Source organism: Lemur catta, chromosome 1, assembly GCF_020740605.2.
Source record: "Lemur catta isolate mLemCat1 chromosome 1, mLemCat1.pri, whole genome shotgun sequence".
NCBI classification, from domain to species: Eukaryota; Metazoa; Chordata; class Mammalia; order Primates; family Lemuridae; genus Lemur; species Lemur catta.
Genome location: NC_059128.1, coordinates 122,871,537 through 122,891,875, shown reverse-complemented (window position 1 = coordinate 122,891,875; position 20,339 = coordinate 122,871,537). Strand labels below are relative to the sequence as shown.

The following is a 20,339-nucleotide window of genomic DNA, read 5'->3' as shown; positions in this document are numbered from 1 at the left end:
TCACTTCTAGTATAGCATTTGCCATGCTTTATTCTAGTTAATTATATACATGTATGGTGTTCCAGTAGGATTTTGTGTTTCCTACAAGCTTAGGCTCTGATTCACCTTTGGGCTCCTCATAGCATCTGACATAGCTCCTGATATGAATTACCTTGGTGATCACTGAAACTGCTTCCACCATATGAAGTTGTGTTAGGGGCAGTATGCTGGTGCAGCAGGTTTTCCTTAAGCCCCATAACTCTGTTGGTGATGTCTTACCTGAATTTCATAGGAAAATGTATATAATATGTGTGTGTGTTTATAAATCAGAAATTCAAAAGTACCATAATTTATAGTCATCAATGGTTTGTTAAATAAATCAATCAGCATTTAATTAATAAATGACATGTGCCCAGCAAACTTATGTCACATAAATGATATTTGATGACAAATATAAACAGAATCATAATTAATAAATGATATTTTTGTTTGCTAAAAAATATTAGTATATACAGGATACATAGAAAGGATTTGAATAAATTAATGAGAAAATTAATGAATAACTGGGCAATTTTTAGGCCTCATGCACACTGTGTATATTACTTTTCCTTAATGATGTAATTTCACATAATATAAGTTATAATTTCTGCCTACTTGGTTTAAAATGGCTTTAAACATTCATATATGTAATTAAGCATAATATGTTTGATCAGAGAAGACAAAGAGGGATGACAAAAATTATTAGAATATTCTTTATAAATTTACAGTGTGATACTACGGACAATAGTGAGCTTTGAATTTGATGGATCTGGGTTCAAATCTTGAGTCAGTCACTTACTGGTTGGTGATCTTTGCAAAAGGACCTAATCTTCCTGAATCTTTAAAATAAAGATTGCATCCAATTTATTGTGAGGATCAAATAAAATAAATGATGTAAAGTTGTAGTAGAGTGGCTATCACACTGGAGGCACTTGACCAATTGAGCTTTTAGCTATTATACCTCTTTCTCTGTTAAATTCCAGGTTTGGGGCTTAAGCATCTTTGGTCTTAAGGAAAGACTGATGAGGAAGTTTGCCAGAACTCTACATAGGCTCAACAGGTCTTCTTTTCTGGCCAAGTCAATGGAGGTACTAAGCTTACACAACAGCCGAGAGCGGTAGACATAAAAACAAAACAGAACAAATCCTGATGAGAAGCTTTATTTCCCTCTCTCAGACAGAGCCAAGCACCATTGCTTACTCACAGACTCATAACCTCTTAGAGCTTGAAAGAAATATCTAATGATTCTGCATTTTTGAATAGAGAAACTGAAGCTTAGGGGCAAAATAACTTGTCTCAAGTTCCACAGCTGGTTGGAGGCAGGTCTGGAAAAGGAGTCTAGCTTTCCTGATACTCAGTCCATTATTCTTTCTTCCAAGCAATTATGCCTCTCCTTTCTTGGTCAGATAAATGAAGGTGACACCAGATAGGACACTGAATTTCCAAACCCTAGATCAGCTACCTACTACTGTACTAACCTTCCAAAGGATATATACCAGAGAGCATTCGTAGGGGAGCCAGGCTCTGTATTTCTAGTTGGGGTTTGCCCACCTCCCTCTATTCCCATCTCCTTTCTTGCCCTAGTGTTCTGGACTGGATTCTGCATGAGTCTCAAGGACTCTTACTCTGCCCTTGCCCAAGCCAAGAAGTCTGTTCCCTGCTTACCTCCTATGGGTCCCCCTGGGATCATGCTTGGCCTTCTAAGGCTATTAGGCATCCTGAGCAAGAGGCAGCCTCATGCCTATCTCACTGGCCAGCCTTCAAAGATGGAGAGAACCCAGATATTAACAACAACCATTAAGAGCAATAGTTACTATCATCTTATAAGTGCCTACTCTGCAATTGACAGTATGATCAATGATTTACATATATTATCTCCTTTAGACTCCACATATCCTATAGGGTGGGACTTACTATCTTCATTTTCTAGATTTACAGATGAGGAAGCTGAGTCAAGTGATGTACCTAAGGTTATACAATTAAGTGGCAGAATTCAGTTTCAAACGCAGATTCCATGCTCTTAAGAGTTATGATACTATCTTTCTCACTATAGAGATATCAAAGAGTGTTTGCTCTATTTAAGGGATCTTTTTAGCAAATTCCCTTCTTTCACTAAAAGCTACATCCTCCACTAAGGCAGCCCAATTTTGTATCATTAAAGATACAATTTTTCTCACACACATGTCAAAACTTCTCTTCCATGTGGAAGAGACTAGGTAGGGGCAGGGAGAGACTTGTATTTCTCCTAAGGGTTAGAGTGTATCTTTTATAGTGAGGACAAGTTAATTATTCTTTATTAATAAGGAATTCTACCTCTACCTGTAAACTGTTATTCTGGAAGCTTCAGAAGTTCCTGTTAAAGAACTCATGATTTTATTTTTTATAAATTGTACAGAGGGGAAATGATTTTTCCATTTCTTTTTAAATGGTTATGGGAAGAAACAGGTCAAAGAAATGTATAAGCAAATACTGTATGTATCCCCTCTTTCTACATAGATGTGTACATATGCATGTATAAATATAAATGTATATATTCTTGTACTTACTAAAATACCTGTGCATTTTGCTTCAGTAGAGTCAATACTTTGTAATTCCATTGACATATATTAGTACTAGCTAATTGCCAGCTAATAGGCTGGCCTCTGTGAGCTTTGGGTGGAATGAGATGGCTCTGCCCTCAAGGAGCTATTAGCCTAGTAAAGGAGACGTCCTTATAACTTAGGAATCCATGTACAATCAAGTAATTTACCAAAGGAAATGAAATTTCATATATAATTTTTCTTTTAATTCTAGGAAATAAGTCACCTTCTGATTAGAGGGCAGTGACATGGAATGTATCAATTAAAATTGTATATATGATACACATTACATTCTCCTCAGATAGCTTATCTTACCTTGATCTTTTGGTGGTACTGATAAAGAATTCTGCATTATGATGTACTTTACTTGAATAGTAACTTTCCTAAAAATAAACAAGCACAAATAACAATTAGAAAATAATTGAGATGTCTTGTTGATGCACACCAAAAAATATAAATAAGTTATTTTTAAAAGTCTTTCTATTTATAACTACGTGAGTAGTAAGAAATGGACTGAGCTACTAAGAACTGATGTTTCATTTTCCATTTTTTGACAGGTAGGATTTTACTGAATGTACTAGAGTGGGCTTAGAGAGAGATGCAATGTCATGTTGAGTCAGAAGGCCTCACTTGCATCTTGCTCTTATGGAGTCATGTGCAAAGTTAATATCCTAAGAAAATGTTCTACCTGATAATTGTTTCATATATTCTGTTAAAGAAAAAATAACTAAAATGCTTAATAATATAAAAGTAATGTAACTGCAACATATTCATTTGATGAAATATAATCCAGTCATTAAAATGCGATTGTGAAGATTATGTAGCACCATAAAAATGCTGATGATGCAATGAACATATGAAATGGCATACATTAGCTTTATAGCTATATAAAAAATAAAGGCATAGAAAAACACATGGCAGAAAATATGTCAATGTCAATATGTATATCTGCATTGTGTTCAGTGATAGAATTATAAGTGTTTTTTCCCAATTTTAGCCATTTTCCAAATTGTCTCTATGTGGGGCTCCATATTAATAAAATATTTGAATATAAAAATAAGACAATTAAAATCTTTGAAAACTACAGGTAAATATTTTAATAAGCTTTCAAACATAGAAATATTTCTAAGCACGATACCAAACACAGAAATCATTAAGGTAAAGACTGATATTTTTCCATTTAAAATTTTAAATGTTTTAAACAATTAAAAAAATGAGCAAAATTTAAAAGCATGACTTCTACTTCTAGCCAAGACGGAGTAACAATGAGACCAGATTCACCCTTCTGCCTGAAACAACCAAAACATAGACAAAATATATGAAACAATGTTTTCAAAACATTGGACATCAGGTCATGAAAAACTGATCCCTGAGAGACAAGAAACAATTGAGATGAGCCCAATGAGAGAAAACACTCTGGTGGAGATCCCCAGAGTACTGGAGAAAGAAAGCTACACAGAAAGAGCACAACAGAAAGGGTCCCCATCTAGAATTTTCCTTTGTAATGATCAGGCGCATGCAAGTGGGGAAACTCCTTAAGGCCAAGGAAAAGAAAGGTCCAAGGTGATCAACACTCACAGAGAGACAGGAATGTTGCCTGTTCTTCCTAGCTAGACTGAAACAATACTCCTAATTCACAGGGCATTGGGTAGAGTACACAGAAGGGCCTTGCCTTATCAGTGGGCAATAATTAGCCCTAGACTGTGCATTTCTCTAGTTTCACATAACCATCTTAAAGCAAGACATAAAAGGATCAAACTGTTTCCAAGTGTTTTAACTATGTATCAAACACAGCTCACAAGTATTTACAGAAATATAAAAATATATATCACCCAACAAAGTAAAATTCTTTTTTTATTATTTTTTTATTCTTTTTATTTACTTTTTATTTTTTATTTCAGCTCTTCATGGGGGTACAAAAGCTCAGGTTACATACATTGTCCGTGTCCCACCCATCCCCCTGAGTCAGAGCCTCAGGCGTGTCCATTCTCCAGACAGTGCACCTGGCATTCACCATGTAGTCATACCTCCATCCCCTCCCCGCTCCACCTCCCCGAGTCAGCATCTTCAAGCATGACCATTCCCCAGACGGTGCGCAACGCACTAATCATGTAGGCATACACTCATCCCCTCCCCCCACCCCCCCTTCTCAGTCTGATACCCAATTGGTATCCTTCCCCAATGTGCATTTAGGTGATGATCAGGGAAACCAGTTTTCTGGTGAGTACATGTGATGCTTGTTTTTCCATTCTTTGGATACTTCACTTAATATAATGGGTTCCAACTCTCTCCAGGAGAACCAAAGAGATGTCGTATCATCGTTATTTCTTATAGCTGAGTAGTACTCCATGGTATACATATACCACAGTTTACTAATCCATTCGTGGATTGATGGGCACTTGGGTTGTTTCCACATCTTTGCGATTGTGAATTGTGCTGCTATAAACATTCGGGTACAGGTGTCTTTGTTATAGAATGACTTTTGTTCTTCTGGGTATATGCCCAATAATGGGATTGCTGGATCGAATGGTAGGTCTACTTGAATCTGTTTAAGGTATCTCCATATTGCTTTCCACAGGGGTTGCACTAGTTTGCATTCCCACCAGCAGTGTATGAGTGTTCCTGTCTGTCCGCATCCATGCCAACATGTGTTGTTTTGGGATTTTTTTTGATAAAGGCCATTCTCACCGGAGTTAAGTGGCATCTCATTGTGGTTTTGATTTGCATTTCCCTGATGATTAGGGATGTTGAGCATTTTTTCATACCTTTTTTAGCCATTCTTATATCTTCTTTTGAAAAATTTCTATTCATGTCATTTGCTCACTTTTTGATAGGATTGTTTGATTTTTTCTTGCTGATTTTCCTGAGTTCTAAATAGATTCTTGTTATCAGTCTTTTATCTGATGTGTAGCATGCGAAAATTTTTTCCCATTCTGTAGGCTGTCTGTTTATTTTCGTGACTGTTTCTGTGGCTGTGCAGAAACTTTTTAATTTGATCAGGTCCCATTCGTTTATTTTTGTTGTTGCTGTGATTGCCTTAGGGGTTTTCTTCATAAATTCTTTGCCTAGACCAATGTCTGTAAAAGTCTTTCCTACATTTTCTTCTAGAATTCTAATCGTTTCCCATTTAAGGTTTAAATCTGTTATCCACTGTGATTTGATTTTTGTGAGAGGTGAAATCTGTGGGTCCTGTTTCAGTCTTCTACCTGTGGCTATCCAGTTTTCCCAGCACCATTTATTGAACAGGGATTCTTGTACCCAGGGCATGTTTTTGTCTATTTTGTCAAAGATTAGATGGCTATATGAGGATGGTTTTATATTTGGGTTTTCTGTTCCGTTCCACTGGTCTGTGTCCCTGCCCTTGTGCCAATACCAGGCAGTTTTAAGAACCACAGCTTTGTAGTATAGTTTGAAGTCTGGCAAATCAATACCTCCCATTTTGTTTTTATTGCTTAAAATTGCTTTTGCTATACGGGGTCTTCTCTGATTCCATACAAAGTGTATAAAATTCTTAATAACTGACATCTAATAAAAAATTATCAAGCATGCAAAGCTGCAGAAGAATATAGTCCATAATGTAGAAGATAATAAAAACTGGCCCAGGACTGCCACAGATGTTAGAATTAGCAGACAAGGACATTAAGTGTATATGTATATTTCATATATTCAAAAAATTAAGTACAGGCAGAATAGATATAAAAAAGACCCATATAAAATAGAAATTTTAGAACTAGAGATGAAAACTACAATATAGAAGATGAAAGATATACTAGATGGGATTAATGGCATATTAGACATATCAGAAGAAAATATTAGGAAACCTGAATTGAGGGCATAGCAAAAGAGACTATCCAGAATGAAACTCAGGGATAAGGGAGTTTAAAAACAAAACCACAACCAAAAACAAAAACAGAGCATCAGTGAACTAAAGGACAACCAAGAAGCTTAATATATCAGTAACTGGAAAGGAGAGAGATGGAAGGACAGAAAAATTATTTTAATATATAATGGCAGAAGATTTTCCAAATTTGATAAAGCTATAAACATTCAAATCCAAACATCTCAAAAAACTGATGCACAAGAAACATGAAAACCATACCAACATATGTCATTATCAAATTTTTTGAAACTAGTGATAAAAAGAAAATTTTAAAGGCTGTCAGAGAAGACACGTTGTATAGACAGCAGATTTCTTCCTGGAAACAATGCAAGTGAGGAGATTGTAATCAACATCTTTAAAGTACTGAAAAACAACAACATCACCAACAACAACCACCCTGCAATCTAGAATTTTATGTTCCTCAAAGAAAACTCTAGGCCCAGCTGGCTTCCCTGGTGACTTCTAGTGAATATTTAAGGTAAATATACCACCGATTCCAGAAAATTGAAAAGGAGGGAATCCTTACTATCTAAGAAGTCAGCATTATCTAGATATCAAAACCAGAGAAAGGTATTATAAGAAAAGAAATCTATAGCCCAATATGCCTCATAAACATAGACGCAAAAGTTATAAACAAAATTCTACAACATCAAATCCAATAATAGTATAATACATACACACTAGGTTTAACACTCAAAATTAATATAATTCACCATTAAACTACAAAACTAACTAAAAAAGAAAACGGCATGCCTATTTTAATAGCTACAGAAAATATATTTAAAAAATTCTAACATCTATTCCTGATAAAAACTTTTAGAAAACTAAAACTAGAAGGGAACTCCCTCACCCTGGTAAAGGACATCTTTGAAAAACCTGAAGCTAATGTCATGCTAAAGCTGAATGCTTTCTCTCCAAGTTCACAAACCTAAGAAGGATATCCTCTCTCACTACTTCCATTCAAAATTGTATTGGAAGTTCTAGTCAGTGAAATAAAGCAAATACATAAAATGTATCCAGATTGGGAAGCAAGACACAAAATTGTCTTTATTTGCAGATGACATGATTGTCTATGTGGAAAACTCAATGGAATCTACAGAAAAGCTCCTCAAACTAATAATTGAGTTTAGCAAGTTAGAAGCAAGTTAGCAATTGTAGAATACAAGATCAATATACAAAAATAAATTATATTTCTATATACTGGCAACAATCAGAATCTCAGATAATAAATCAGAAATCAAAATTTAAAATACCATTTGTAACAACAAAAAAATTAAATAATTAAGGATAAACCTGGCAAAAGATGTGAAAGACCTACACACTGAAAACAAAAATCACTCATGAAAGAAATTTAAAAAGACCTAAATAAATAGAGAAATATACCATGTTCAAAGGTCAGAAGACCCAATATTGTTAAGATGGCATTTCTCTCCCAACTAGGTCTACAGATTGGAATATCAAAAAATACTAATCAAAATCCCAGTAGACTTTTTATAGAAAATAGCCAACTTATTCTAAAATTCACATGAAAATGGAAAGAACTTATAATAACCAAAATTGTTTTTAAAAAGAAGAAAGAAGTGGAAGGACTAATACTACTTTAGTTTCCAAGAAAGACAGACAAATAGATTAATGCAACAGAATAGATAATCCAGAAATAAATCCATATATGGCCAACTGATTTTTCATGAAAAGCCAAAGGGAAATCAGTGGAATACAGATGGTTACTTCAACAAATAGTGACAGGACCATTGGATATCCACATGCAAGGACAACAATAAAAAAGAACTGTGAGACATATCTCACACCATATACATAATCTGAAATGTAAAATCTAAAACTATAAAACTTATAAAGGAAAACACTGTGATCTTAACTCAGGCAAAGAAATCTCAGACGTGGCATCTGAAGCACAATCCATAGAATAACAAACTAATATGCTGGACTTCATCAAGTCTCTTCAAAAGACGTCATTAAGAGAATGAAAAGACAAGTCATACAATGGGTGAAAAATACCTGTAATTGATAACTGTGATAAAAAATGTATCCAAAATTAAAAACTCTCAAAATTCAATAAGAAAATAAACTCCTCAATTTACAAAATGGGCAAAAGATGTGAATGTATACTTCACCAAGAAAGACATATGGCTTGGAAATAAGGACACAAAAAGATGCTCAACATCATTAGTTATTAAGAACACAAATTAAAACTACAATTAGGTAACACCACACACCTATTAGAATGGCTAAAAAATAAAAAAAATTGACTACACCAAGTGTTGGCAAGGATAATAGAAGACATGGAAGTCTTATACACTGCTGGTGACAGTGTAAAATGGTAGTAATTTTGAGAAATAGTTTGGTATTTTCTTCAAAAGTTGACAATATACCTACCAAGGGATCCAGCTAATTATGACCTACTGACCCAAGAGAAAAGGAAGCTTATGTTCATATGAAGACTTGTACAAAGAATGTTCTCGGCAGCTTTATTTGTAGTAGCTCCAAACTAGAAACAAGCCAACCGTTCATCAACAGGTGGAACATATAAACAAGGAACAAACCACTGATGCACATTACAACAGAAGAGAATCTGCAAAAACATTAAGCTGTATGAAAGAAGACAGACAAAAAAGAATATGTATTGTATGATTCTACTTATATCAGATTTTAGAAAAAGCAAACTATCGTGACAGAAAGCAGATCAATGGTTGCTTGGGGAAAGGGGAAACCGGAGGGTTGGGAAAAGAGCCTACAAGTGGACATGAGGAACTTATATCCATCAACTGGGGTGAAGGATATATTAATTATCTTGACTGTGGTAAAGGTTTCAAGGATGTATACATATATAAAAATTCATCATATTGTACTTTAAAGATATATAATTTATTATATGCCAATTACATTACAATGTAGCTGTTAAAAATTAAAAGGCAAATACTGGAAAAAAATTAAAAACTTAAAATAGACATATAGACATCCATTTATTCATTTATTAATAACAAATGGTGTTTGAGGTGCTACTATGCACTCTGGAAAGATAAACTAGACATGGTTGAAATTATTATAATAAAGATGAGAAAACACTCCAGTATAAAAATTAGTAAAGACTGAAACAAGACATTAAACTAGTAATCATTAGAAAGAACATTAAGACTTACTAAAAGCTAAGAATTGCAAATTTCTAAAATACTACTACTGTTGTTTGCCTATGAATTGGCAACAAAATAGATAAAATAATACAAACTTCGGGAAGGTCTGAGAAAAGGGGCGTGCTCATTTACTTTGTGTAGTATAACTGGTACCAAGTCTTTGGGAAGTACTTTGGCAACGTGCATCCCAAGCCTTAAAATTCTGCGCTCTTTTGTGTCCAGACCTTCCTCCCACTTCTAGGAATTTATCTCAGAAAATCATCATGGTAATGTGTAAAGCTGTACATCACTATTGTCACTATCACCATCCTTATTACTTTTAAAAACATTTTCAGGGTGCTATCAAAATACACAACAAATGTACAACTCCTAAGTAAATTAGGGTGTATTTTATCATTTTTATAAATTATAAAATTGTATTTATATAATTTATAATTATGTAAATTTATAATTTAAAAATGTTTTTTAAAAAGTTTAAAATGTATTGAAAATTATAAAATTTATATTTTAAAAAGTTTAAACATATTTAAAAATATGAAAAATGCTTATGTTTGTATATTTCATAGGGTTGGTTAAAGAGGAGTATGGTTTTTTTTTCATAAATTCATAAGAAAAACTATCAAATATTAAAAATGACTATCTCTGTGTGGGACATTAAATTGCTACTTACTTTCTTCTTTATGCTTATGGATATATTACAAAGTTTATGGATATATTACAAAGCTTCCCTAACGAATAAATACTGCCTTTGCAATCAGAAAAAAAAAATAACACAAGTTTTTATTTTGGAATACTATGTTAGAAAAGGAGTGCCATAATAATAATTTTAACCATACTCCCCAATCTTGGTATTTTAAAGTAGAAAACTCACTCAAACAAAGTGGTATTGTTTTTTGCTGCCACACAGTACTGCTGTATTTATTGTAATTATGAAAAATGAATAAATTGTGCAATAAATACACCTAACATTAAAAAACATTTGAATAGTTACAATATTGCATCTTCTGACTAGACTGGATAACAGTGTATCATATAAATATGCTAGAGGAAAAGATGCATTAAATGGTGACATAAGATCTAGCATTATTTTACAAACTTCACATAAGGAAAGTCAATGTGCATTTTTTACTCAAGGCACCATGGTATAGCACTGCAGCCATTGTGTCCTTCATAGTATATAAGAATTTCTGAATATTATAACCTGACTTTTCTTCCATGAATTGCAGAAAAGTAAATTAAGCAGAAACATCTATCAGAAAGAAACAAGAGTTAAAGAACACAAACAGCAAATGCCATCAATTATGGAAGACTTAATACAATGTGTTTTATAAACCACTCTTATGTGATTACTTTTCATTTTAGTTAACAGGCCATATTTAAACTTGATTAAAAATGAAAATGAGGTGAAGTGGTTACTTGAGAAAGTGATAGCCTGATGGTGCTGGAAGTGGAAATTTTGTATTTATTCCTTGTTTAGGAAACCTAAGGCAGACATTGCCTTGTCTTTGCTATGCTGCCTTGCAAAGATTCCTAAACATAAATTAATTGATTTTTTAAATTTCAATATATTTAGGGAGTACAAATGTGTTGTTACATGGATGAATTGCATTGTTGTGGAGTCAGGGCTTTTAGTGTACCCATCACCTGAATAATGTACATTGTACCCGAGAGGTAATTTTTCATTCTTCAACTCTCTCCCACTTGTCCCCTTCTGAGTCTCCAATGTCCATTATACCACTCTGTGCGACCATTTATACCCACTGTTTAGCTCCCACTTATAAGTGAAAATGTGGTATTTGTTTTTCCGTTCCTGAGATACATCACTTAGGATAATGGTGTCTACATCCATCCAACTGTTGCAAAAGACATTATTTTCTTTTTTATGGCTCAGTAGTATTCCATGGTGTATTTTTATACACCACATTTTCTTTACCCACTCATCAGTTGATGAGTACTTGGGTTGATTCCATATCTTTGCAACTGTGAATTGTGCTGCTATAAATAAACAAGTACAGGTGTCTTTCTGATAGAAGGACTTTTCCTTTGGGTAAACACCCAGTAGAAGGATTGCTGGATCAAAGGGTAGGTCTACCTTTGAGGAATCTCCATACTGTTTTCTATAGAGGCACTACTAGTTTACATTCCCATTAACTGTATATAAGCATTCTCTTTTCACCTTAGCTGTGCCAACATCTACTGTTTTTGGACTTTTTAATGAAGGCCGGCTGTTCTGACTGGGGTAAGGTGGTTCTCAATGTGGTTTTAATTTGCATTTCCCTGATGATTAGTGATGTTGAGCATATTTTCATACGTTTGTTGGCCATTTGTCTATCTTCTTTTGAAAAAATTCTGTTCATGTCTTTTGCCTACTTTTTGATGGGGTTATTTTTATTTTTATTTTTTGCTGATTTGTCTGAGTTCTTTGTAGATTCTGGATGTTAGCCCTTCGTCAGATGTATAGTTTGTGAATATTTTCTCCCATTCTGTAGGTCATATGATTACTTTGTTGATTATTTCCTTTGCTGTGCAGAAACTTTTTAGTTTAATTAAGTCCCATTTATTTATTTTTATTGTTGCTGTATTTGCTTCTGGGGTCTTAGTCATAAAATCTTTGCCTAGGGCAATGTTCAGAAGAGTTTTTCCTAAGTTTCCTTTTAGAATTTTTACGGTTTCAGGTCTTACATTTAAGTCTTTAATCCATCTTGATTTGATTTTTGTATATGGTGAGAGAGAGATAGGGATCTAGTTTCATTCTTTTGCATGTGGCTATCTAATTTTCCTAGCACCATTTATTAGGGCATCCTTTCCTCAGAGTATGTTTTGGTCTGCTTTATTGAGGATCAGTTGGTTGTAGGTATATGGTTTTATTTCTGGGTTCTGTATTCTGTTCCACTGATCTATGTGTCTCCTTTATATACCAATACCATGATGTTTTGGTCACTATAGCCTTGTAGTATAATTTGAAGTCAGGTAACATGATGCCTCCAGATTTGTTCTTGTCGCTTAAGATTGCTTTGGCTATTCAAGCTCTTTTTTGATTCCATATGAAACATAATATTTTTTTCTAATTCTCTGAAAAATGACATTGCTATTTTGATGGGAATTGCATTGAGTGTTTAAAGCACCTAGTATGGACATTTTAACAATATTGATTCTTCCCAATCCATAAGCATGGGATGTTTTCCATTTGTTTGTGTCATCTATGATTTCTTTCATCAGTGTTTTGTAGTTCCCCTTGTAGAGCTCTTTCACCTCCTTGGTTATGTACATTTCTAGGTTGTCTTTTTTTTTTGTAGCTATTGTGAATGGTACTGAATTCTTGATTTGATTCTCACCTTTGCTGTTGTTAGTATATAGAAATGCTACTGATTTGTGTGCATTAATTTTATAACTTGAAACTTTACTGAATATATTTATCAATTCTAGGAGTTTTTTGGAGGAGTCTTTAGGGTTTTTTAGATAACAGATCAAATCCTTGGCAAACAGGGATGGTTTGACCTCCTCTTTTCCAAGTTGGATGCCCTTTATTTCTTTCTCTTGCCTGATTGCTCTGGCTAGGACTTCCAGTACTGTGTTGAATAGAAGTGCTGAAAGTAGGCATCCTTGGCTTGTTCCAGTTCTTAGGGGGAATGCTTTCAACTTTTCCTCATTCAGTATGATGTTGTGGGTTTGTCATACATGGCTTTTATTATTTTGTGGTATTTTCCTTCTATGCCTAGTTTGTTGAGGGTTTTTATCATAAAGAGGTGCTGGATTTTATCGAATGATTTTTCTGCATCTATCGAAGTGATTATATGGTTTTTGTTTTTAATTATTTATGTGGCGAATAAACATAAATTTAGATGAACTTAGAGAATAAAAGAAAGTCATTTGCCCCATGCTCAACAAGCTGATTAACATTAACCCATGTTGTGAATATGTAAGTGCATGTTCCGTCTGTATATCCAGGTAACAATCACAGAGTTGCAATGTAGATGTCAATCTAGATTATTATTTCTAGGAAACTATTTCTAATGAAATAAACAAGTCATATATCACTTGACATACTGTCTTTCAGATAAATATCATAACAAATTTGGCCAGAACTACTTGAAATAGTAATATATTAAAAAGAAGGTAATGAGTCTTTTGCTATTTTTCAACTGGTAATTTAAAACAGGTTCTTCTTTATACACTGACATAATGCTACTAACCTACAGGCAGCTGCTCTTTTGACAGGCCTTCCTCTAGTTTTGATTCTACTGTGATCTTGTGTCTCTTGATTTTAAAGCATAACATGTTGATAGTTCTGCAAGATTTTAGGTTTGAGGTTAGAACCAGTAAGTGAATCCACAGATCACAGCTTCACCTAGATTGCATTCTACACTGTAGCTCTATTGCAATGAATGCTACTACGTGCTAGGGCCACTACTAGGTAATTTGCACACACTTCCTCTCCTCACATGAGGTTACGTATTGTTATCATCACGTTAAGGAACTGAGGCTCAAAAAAAAAAAATTAAGTAAGTTGTTCAAGGTCACTCAGATGAGCCAGAATTCATCCCAGGTGTGTCTGAATTCTAAGTCCTCATATATGCTCATGCTCTCCTGCGTGTAGATTCTTTCTCTCCCACTATCCTTCTTCCCTTTTTCTTTCTCATGCATATGTGTACACATATAGAAGTGTGTACCAAGTCAATGGAAATCTATACAGGATGCCTATGTGCTGAATACTAGAATTAAACAGAAGTCAGTGAAACAAAGAATGGGAAGAGCAAGTAATAGGAAAAAGTGATTTCAAAGAGCTGGGAAAGGAGTGATCCTGGGAAAGGAGTGGTCCTGGGAAATAAATTCAGGGGAAAATGAAAGCCACCTTTAAATAGCTGAAGAGCTGTTACTTGGAAGCAGGATTAGAGGAATTCTGAATGGCTCCAGTGGACAGTACTAGGACCAGTGAGGAAGAAAAAGTTGTGAAGAGATGAATTAAACTGGATATAAGAAAAAACTGTCTAATGATTGCTGATATTCTACAATGGGTTAGATATGAACTCCACCACTGAAAATGTTGAAGCAGAGCTGACTGAAGCTTTTTATTTTCATCCCTGAGAATAAATACACATTAGTATACCTTAAGGACATGGCAGGAAAGAACTCCAAAATGTTGTATAACCTAAGACATCATATAACTGAAAAAGCCACCGTTCTTTTCTTTTGCCACCTTTCTATTGCTGTATTAGGGAAATGAAAATGGCCATGGCACAGAAAAGGAAAATTAGGAACTCTCCAGATGAACTTGTAATTCTAAAGTATTCAATGCTGTTCTTTGCCTTTTCTATATGTGGGTACTGTTTGAAAAATTTTAATGCACTTGAGGATAAATTTTCCTGGCTTGTTTTAAGTAATTTCATGTGCCCTTTATAGGTGCTCCTTGATTTATGCTGGGGTCACATTCTGATAAATTTATCATAAGTTGGAAATATTATAATTAAAAAATGCTTTTAATATGCCTAACTTACTGAACATCATAGCTTAACCTAGCCTATCTTAAACAAACACATTAGCCTAAAGTTGGGCAAAATCATCTAACACAAACCTTATTTTATAATAAAGTATTGAATATCTCATAATTTATTGAATATTCTACTGAAAGTGAAAACAGAATGCTTGTATGGGCACTCAAACTAAGATTTCTATTGAATACATGTGGCTTTTGCACCATCACAAAGTTGAAAAATTGTAAGTTGAACCATCGTAAGTCAAGGATTGTCTGTACATTTAATTTTTTTTAACTTTTCAAATTAACTTTATTAAAGTATAATTTACATACAACAAAATGTACCCCACACCCCATTTTAAGTGTACAGTTAGATGAGTTTTGAAAAATGTACATACCTGTGTATTGATCACTATATTAAATATTGTTTTTTTTCATTTTTTTCTATATTTTATGACACTTTGACATCTTGGGGGCCTTGCCAGCCAGGAAGAGACTGCCTCTCTCAGATCTAGCTAATTCCTAGAGATTACAAATGACTCCCGGGAGAGCATGTCTTTTACATGCAAAAAACCAATCCAAAGCCCATATTGTCAACCACCTCCTTTATCACACACCAAGCCAATATTCCCCCTGGCCTAAATCACCCCAGAGCCAGGTATCACTAAGCACTATCCTACAGCCCAGAGCCCACGGAAATCATTCAAACTAACCAATCATAAACTGCTTGTTCTGTCCTGCCCTGTCTTGTCTTTGCCAGGAAACTACAACAAAGGTTCTGGGCCATGCTTTCTTCTTCTTGCTTCTGCCTGACTAACCCAGGTGCTTCCCCATGTGGCCCTGTGAGGCATGGTGAGCCTCCTCCTCTTGGGAATTTTAAGTAATAAACTCTTCTCTCAAAGGCAGCTGTCTCCAGGCCTGTCACCTTACCATACCTGATTAAAACAAACCCAAGTACATTTCAAGTCAATCACCCTAATGAAAATATGTATCATCTCAGAAAGCTCCCTTGTGCCCTTCTGTACTCAATCTTCACCCCGCGCCCCTGGCCGCAGGTAATCACTGATGCTTTCTGTCACCATAAATTAGTTTTGCTTGTTCTAGAATTTTGTATCATTTCATATAATCAAACAGTAAATATTCTTTTACTATGTGTATCAGTAGATCATGCCTTTCTGTTGCTGAATGGTATTTCATATGAATATAACACTATTTTTTTTATCTATTCAACCAGTGATGGACATTTGAGTTGTTGCCAGTTTTTGGTTATTATGAATAAATATAAATATTTGTGTCTAAGTTTTTCTGTATATAAATGTTTTCATATCTCTTGGGTAAAAATCTAGAATTGCTAGGTGGTATATTAAATACATGTTTAACTTTATAGGCAATTGCCTGTTCTCCAAAGTGGCTGTACTATATTTCACTGATTTAACAAGTCTACCTCTTCTGAGCAAAGATCAACAGGATCCAAATTTCTTAAGGCTCAATTTTGTTAAAATAAAATACATAACTCCTGATTAATAATATTCATCATTTGCTCAATTGTAATAAATGCTTATACCTATTTCAATCTGTCTTATTTGGGAAATAAATAAAAATAAAATTCTCAGATTGGTACTCAAGGATTAGAGAAGCTAAAACTTAATCTGTAGAATAAATGTTGATCCACTTAGCAAATTCTTAATGCTTACATTAATATTTGAATTAATATAATGTATTAACGTTTGGCAATCTTCTTCCTTCCCTAAATGGCTGCATACTGCTAATGAGTTTGATAAAAAGCATCTCTTTAAAAAATTCAGATATTTGTAAATGTCAGTCACTGACAGAGTAAAATGCTTTATAGAGTTACTCTAGGAGACTAGTTTAAGACCCTTTCAAGGCAATTCCAGTTCTAGTTAGAGTGAGGAAAACCTTGAAAATAGTTCTGTTTTACCTAATTTCTTAGACCTGCTGTTAAGGTGGTCTCTCTGGATGCTCATGGCTGTTCCCCAAATTAAAAACTCTGAAAGACTAGACTGACCTTTGACTTTCAGGATCATGCTCCAGTCCAATTTCAAGTATGCAATGAGTTAAAAACTTGTGGAAGCATTAATGAATCAAGTGGAGAGATGTATATTTTTAACTGAAACTTCTTATTGAGTCATTTCATCTTTTTGTTTGTTTCAGTTTCCACAACTTAGAAAGGGAGAGATAATACTTAACCCATTTGGCTGAACGAAGGATTAAACTGGATACTATATGTTGAAAATATTTTGTAATATATAATAACATAAAATATTTTAATATAAATGTTAAAATTTATGTTAATAAAGTTCTCCAGATTCTTTCGAAAGAAAAGTTTATTACCATCTTTGGCATTTCCAAAAAAATGGAATATACTAGAATACATTTAAAAGTACAAACAACATTATTTCCAATTGTATGATCATTTACCTCTATAAAATGCATGCACATAAAGGTACCTGTGTCCTTAACACGTGATATATGTACTGAAGTAGGTAGGTTAATAATGTTTGGGAGGGCATTTTTCTGCCTCAATAAGAATCTATTCAGAAAAACATTATTCTGGCCTAGATCCTTATTTATTTTCCCTTTACATATTTTCTATAAATTTTCTTCCAACTCCTGTGACTCTAACTACAACTGCAAATTTATATTTTTAGTGCCCAGGACCCAGGGTGAAATGTTCTCTGCTCACTCCCTATCTCCAATTGGCTATCACCAAACTGCTCCTGCCTCCAAACGTGCTCCTCCTCTGAAGTATTTTTCAAAGCGTTTCCTCTGTCCTATTCCCATCATTACTACCTTGGGTCAGGTCCTCACTGTTTCTTGTCTGTACTACAATAGCCTCCTAAATTGTCCTCCTGCCTCCAGTCTTAAATCCTTGCAATCTATTCTCTCTGACACAGCCAGAATTATTTTTCCCTTTTTTTTAATTAAGAAAATTTAAATAGAAGTTACATTAAATATGTCTGTACAGCTTATTACTTTAAAAATGCAGTCATCAAGTCCTTTCCCTTGGACATATACACTCTCTATTCTTAGAGCCGACTCTTCTAGTCTGTATATCTTCATTACTGTCAATAACATGCTTATAATCTCATTTGTATTTTGGGGGTGTTAGAGATGGGGTCTCACTATGTTGCCCAGGCTGATCATGAACTCCTGGCCTCAACTAATCTTTCCACTTCATCCTCCAGAGTAGATGGGATTACAGGCATGAGCCACCGTGCCAGGCCATCACTTGTTGATTATTTAGTTTTAGACATCATCTATTGATGTTGCACTATGGAGAATAAAAGAAGATTTACTATTCCTCTATCTCTAATCAACAAAAATGTTGATTAATAATTTTTCTGAGTATAGAATTCCAGACTGAAATTTAAAGGCATTGCTCTACTGTCCTCTGGTTTCTGATGCTGGTGTGAAGAAATTCAAAACAACCGTGATTTTATTTTTTTTCTCTATGGAAATGATGTTTATAAATTTCACAAAGAAGTGTCTTAGCCTATTTTAATCCATCTGCCAAGAGTTTGGTGGGGCCTTTCAATCTGGAAATTTGTTCATTTCAGCACCTGTGATAGTTTCTTCAATTATTTTTCTGCGATTTCCTCATTTACTTTGCTCTCTTTTTTCTCCCCTTGAACTCCTATTATTGAGATGATTAACTTCCCTGGATGGTTATAGTATTTTTTTTCCTTTACTATGTTTTATCTCTCTCTCTTTTTTTTTATTTTGCTCTTTCTGAAAAAATTCCTTAACTTTACCTTCCAGTGTTTTAATGTCTTCAATCTGTGATTTTTAAAATTTTAAGCAATGTCTTACTAATTTTGCCATTAATATACTTTTCCATAACTAAAAGTGGCAGATAATTTGAAGTATAAATTGCCTTTGATTCGTATGGATTGCCTGGTTGTGTTTTTAGAAGAACTGCAGAACTCCTAAAATGATTTAAAAGTTACTTTATGTAAATATAAAAAATGTCCTAGTTTTTTTAATTTCTCTACTGTCAGGGTTGGGGGCTTTTCAGATATATCAATATTGTTTTAGGTTTCATCACCTATAAATAACAAGTCCTAGGAAACAATGATTTCCAACATTATCTATGAATGCTCTTATTGTACATTATAATAATGTCAAAACATTTCTGGAAGATGAACACTTATATAACTGCGGCAATATTTAGATAACTAATACATATTATTTAAAACATTTATGTCATGGCACTTTAGAACTATAGAAACCTTGTACTTTATATTTTTCTCTAATAACATATTACCTTATTACTGAATTTGCAACAAACAAAATTCACAATTCTGCTGATAATGCTTCTCTCTTGCTAGAGGTCTTGGTGCATTTTAGTTAGGTCTAAAAAGATGGAAGTTTTAGGCAAGTTTTAACAAACAGGCATCCTTCTGTTTCTTATTTGTTTAAATGTCTGGGATATAGATACAAGAAAAATATTCAGTTCTTTCCACATCAAGCAGAACATCTTGGACTTTCCAGCCTGGATTCCCAGTGCTAAGAGAAGGAAGATGTCTTTCAGGCCCATGAGGCTACCACCATGATGAAGATGGAAGCATTTCAAAAAGGATTTGCATCATTTGGTAATGGGAGATACTCAGCAGCAAATAAACTCCATAAAGTAAAGAGGCTGCCATTTACACTTCTGTGATACAGATATATGCTGTTAAATTGTTCATTATTTTGATCCCCTCAAGCAGTCTGGCTGGTAGTGTTTCAATCAATCTTTGGATTTAATTCACTACTTTTGAAATGATCACATTTCCACCATTTTTGCTCTTCTCTGGTCTATATTCAGTGCCAAAATCATCTTTAAACTAAACAAATTTACAGAAAATTGATTATTTTGGATTCCTCCTATTCCTTTGCTCTCTGAAATCTTACCTTTTGCCAAGGACGATTCGAGTTTTGGCTTCATCACCATAGACCAATCAGTGTATTTTGAACAAACTGCATTTCCACCTTTTGACGCTCTTCCGGCCTGACTCACAACATTGTTGGTTCCACTCATTTCTCTCTCAGCTGTTGCCACCTCTAAGCTTTTTCCTTCTGTACAGTTTCTGCCTTAAATTAAAATCCCATCAATTAGCTTTACAATGACTATTCAATTAAAAAAACCTGCTTCTGCGCTCCATTTCTGGCTAACTTCAGCCATGCTTTATATTTTCTCGTGTTCTTCTGAGTGTGTGAACTGCTACTTAATAAATTAT

The 20,339-nt window shown here is 34.2% G+C and overlaps 1 protein-coding gene across 10 annotated transcripts in view; it reads right to left on the bottom strand.

The window, feature by feature from the left end:
* Positions 1-20,339, bottom strand: part of ZNF438 (zinc finger protein 438) — a 168,788-nt gene that overhangs the window by 22,392 nt on the left and 126,057 nt on the right. For 8 of the 10 annotated variants that reach the window (XM_045554355.1, XM_045554320.1, XM_045554345.1 and 5 more), the window contains one exon: positions 2,913-2,980. In XM_045554355.1, the coding sequence (XP_045410311.1) occupies positions 2,913-2,949 (37 nt within the window). In that variant the 5' untranslated portion in view covers positions 2,950-2,980. Of the gene's footprint in view, positions 1-2,912; positions 2,981-20,013; positions 20,266-20,339 lie in introns of those variants that run through there. The other 2 variants (XM_045554299.1, XM_045554364.1) reach the window with 2 other exon arrangements.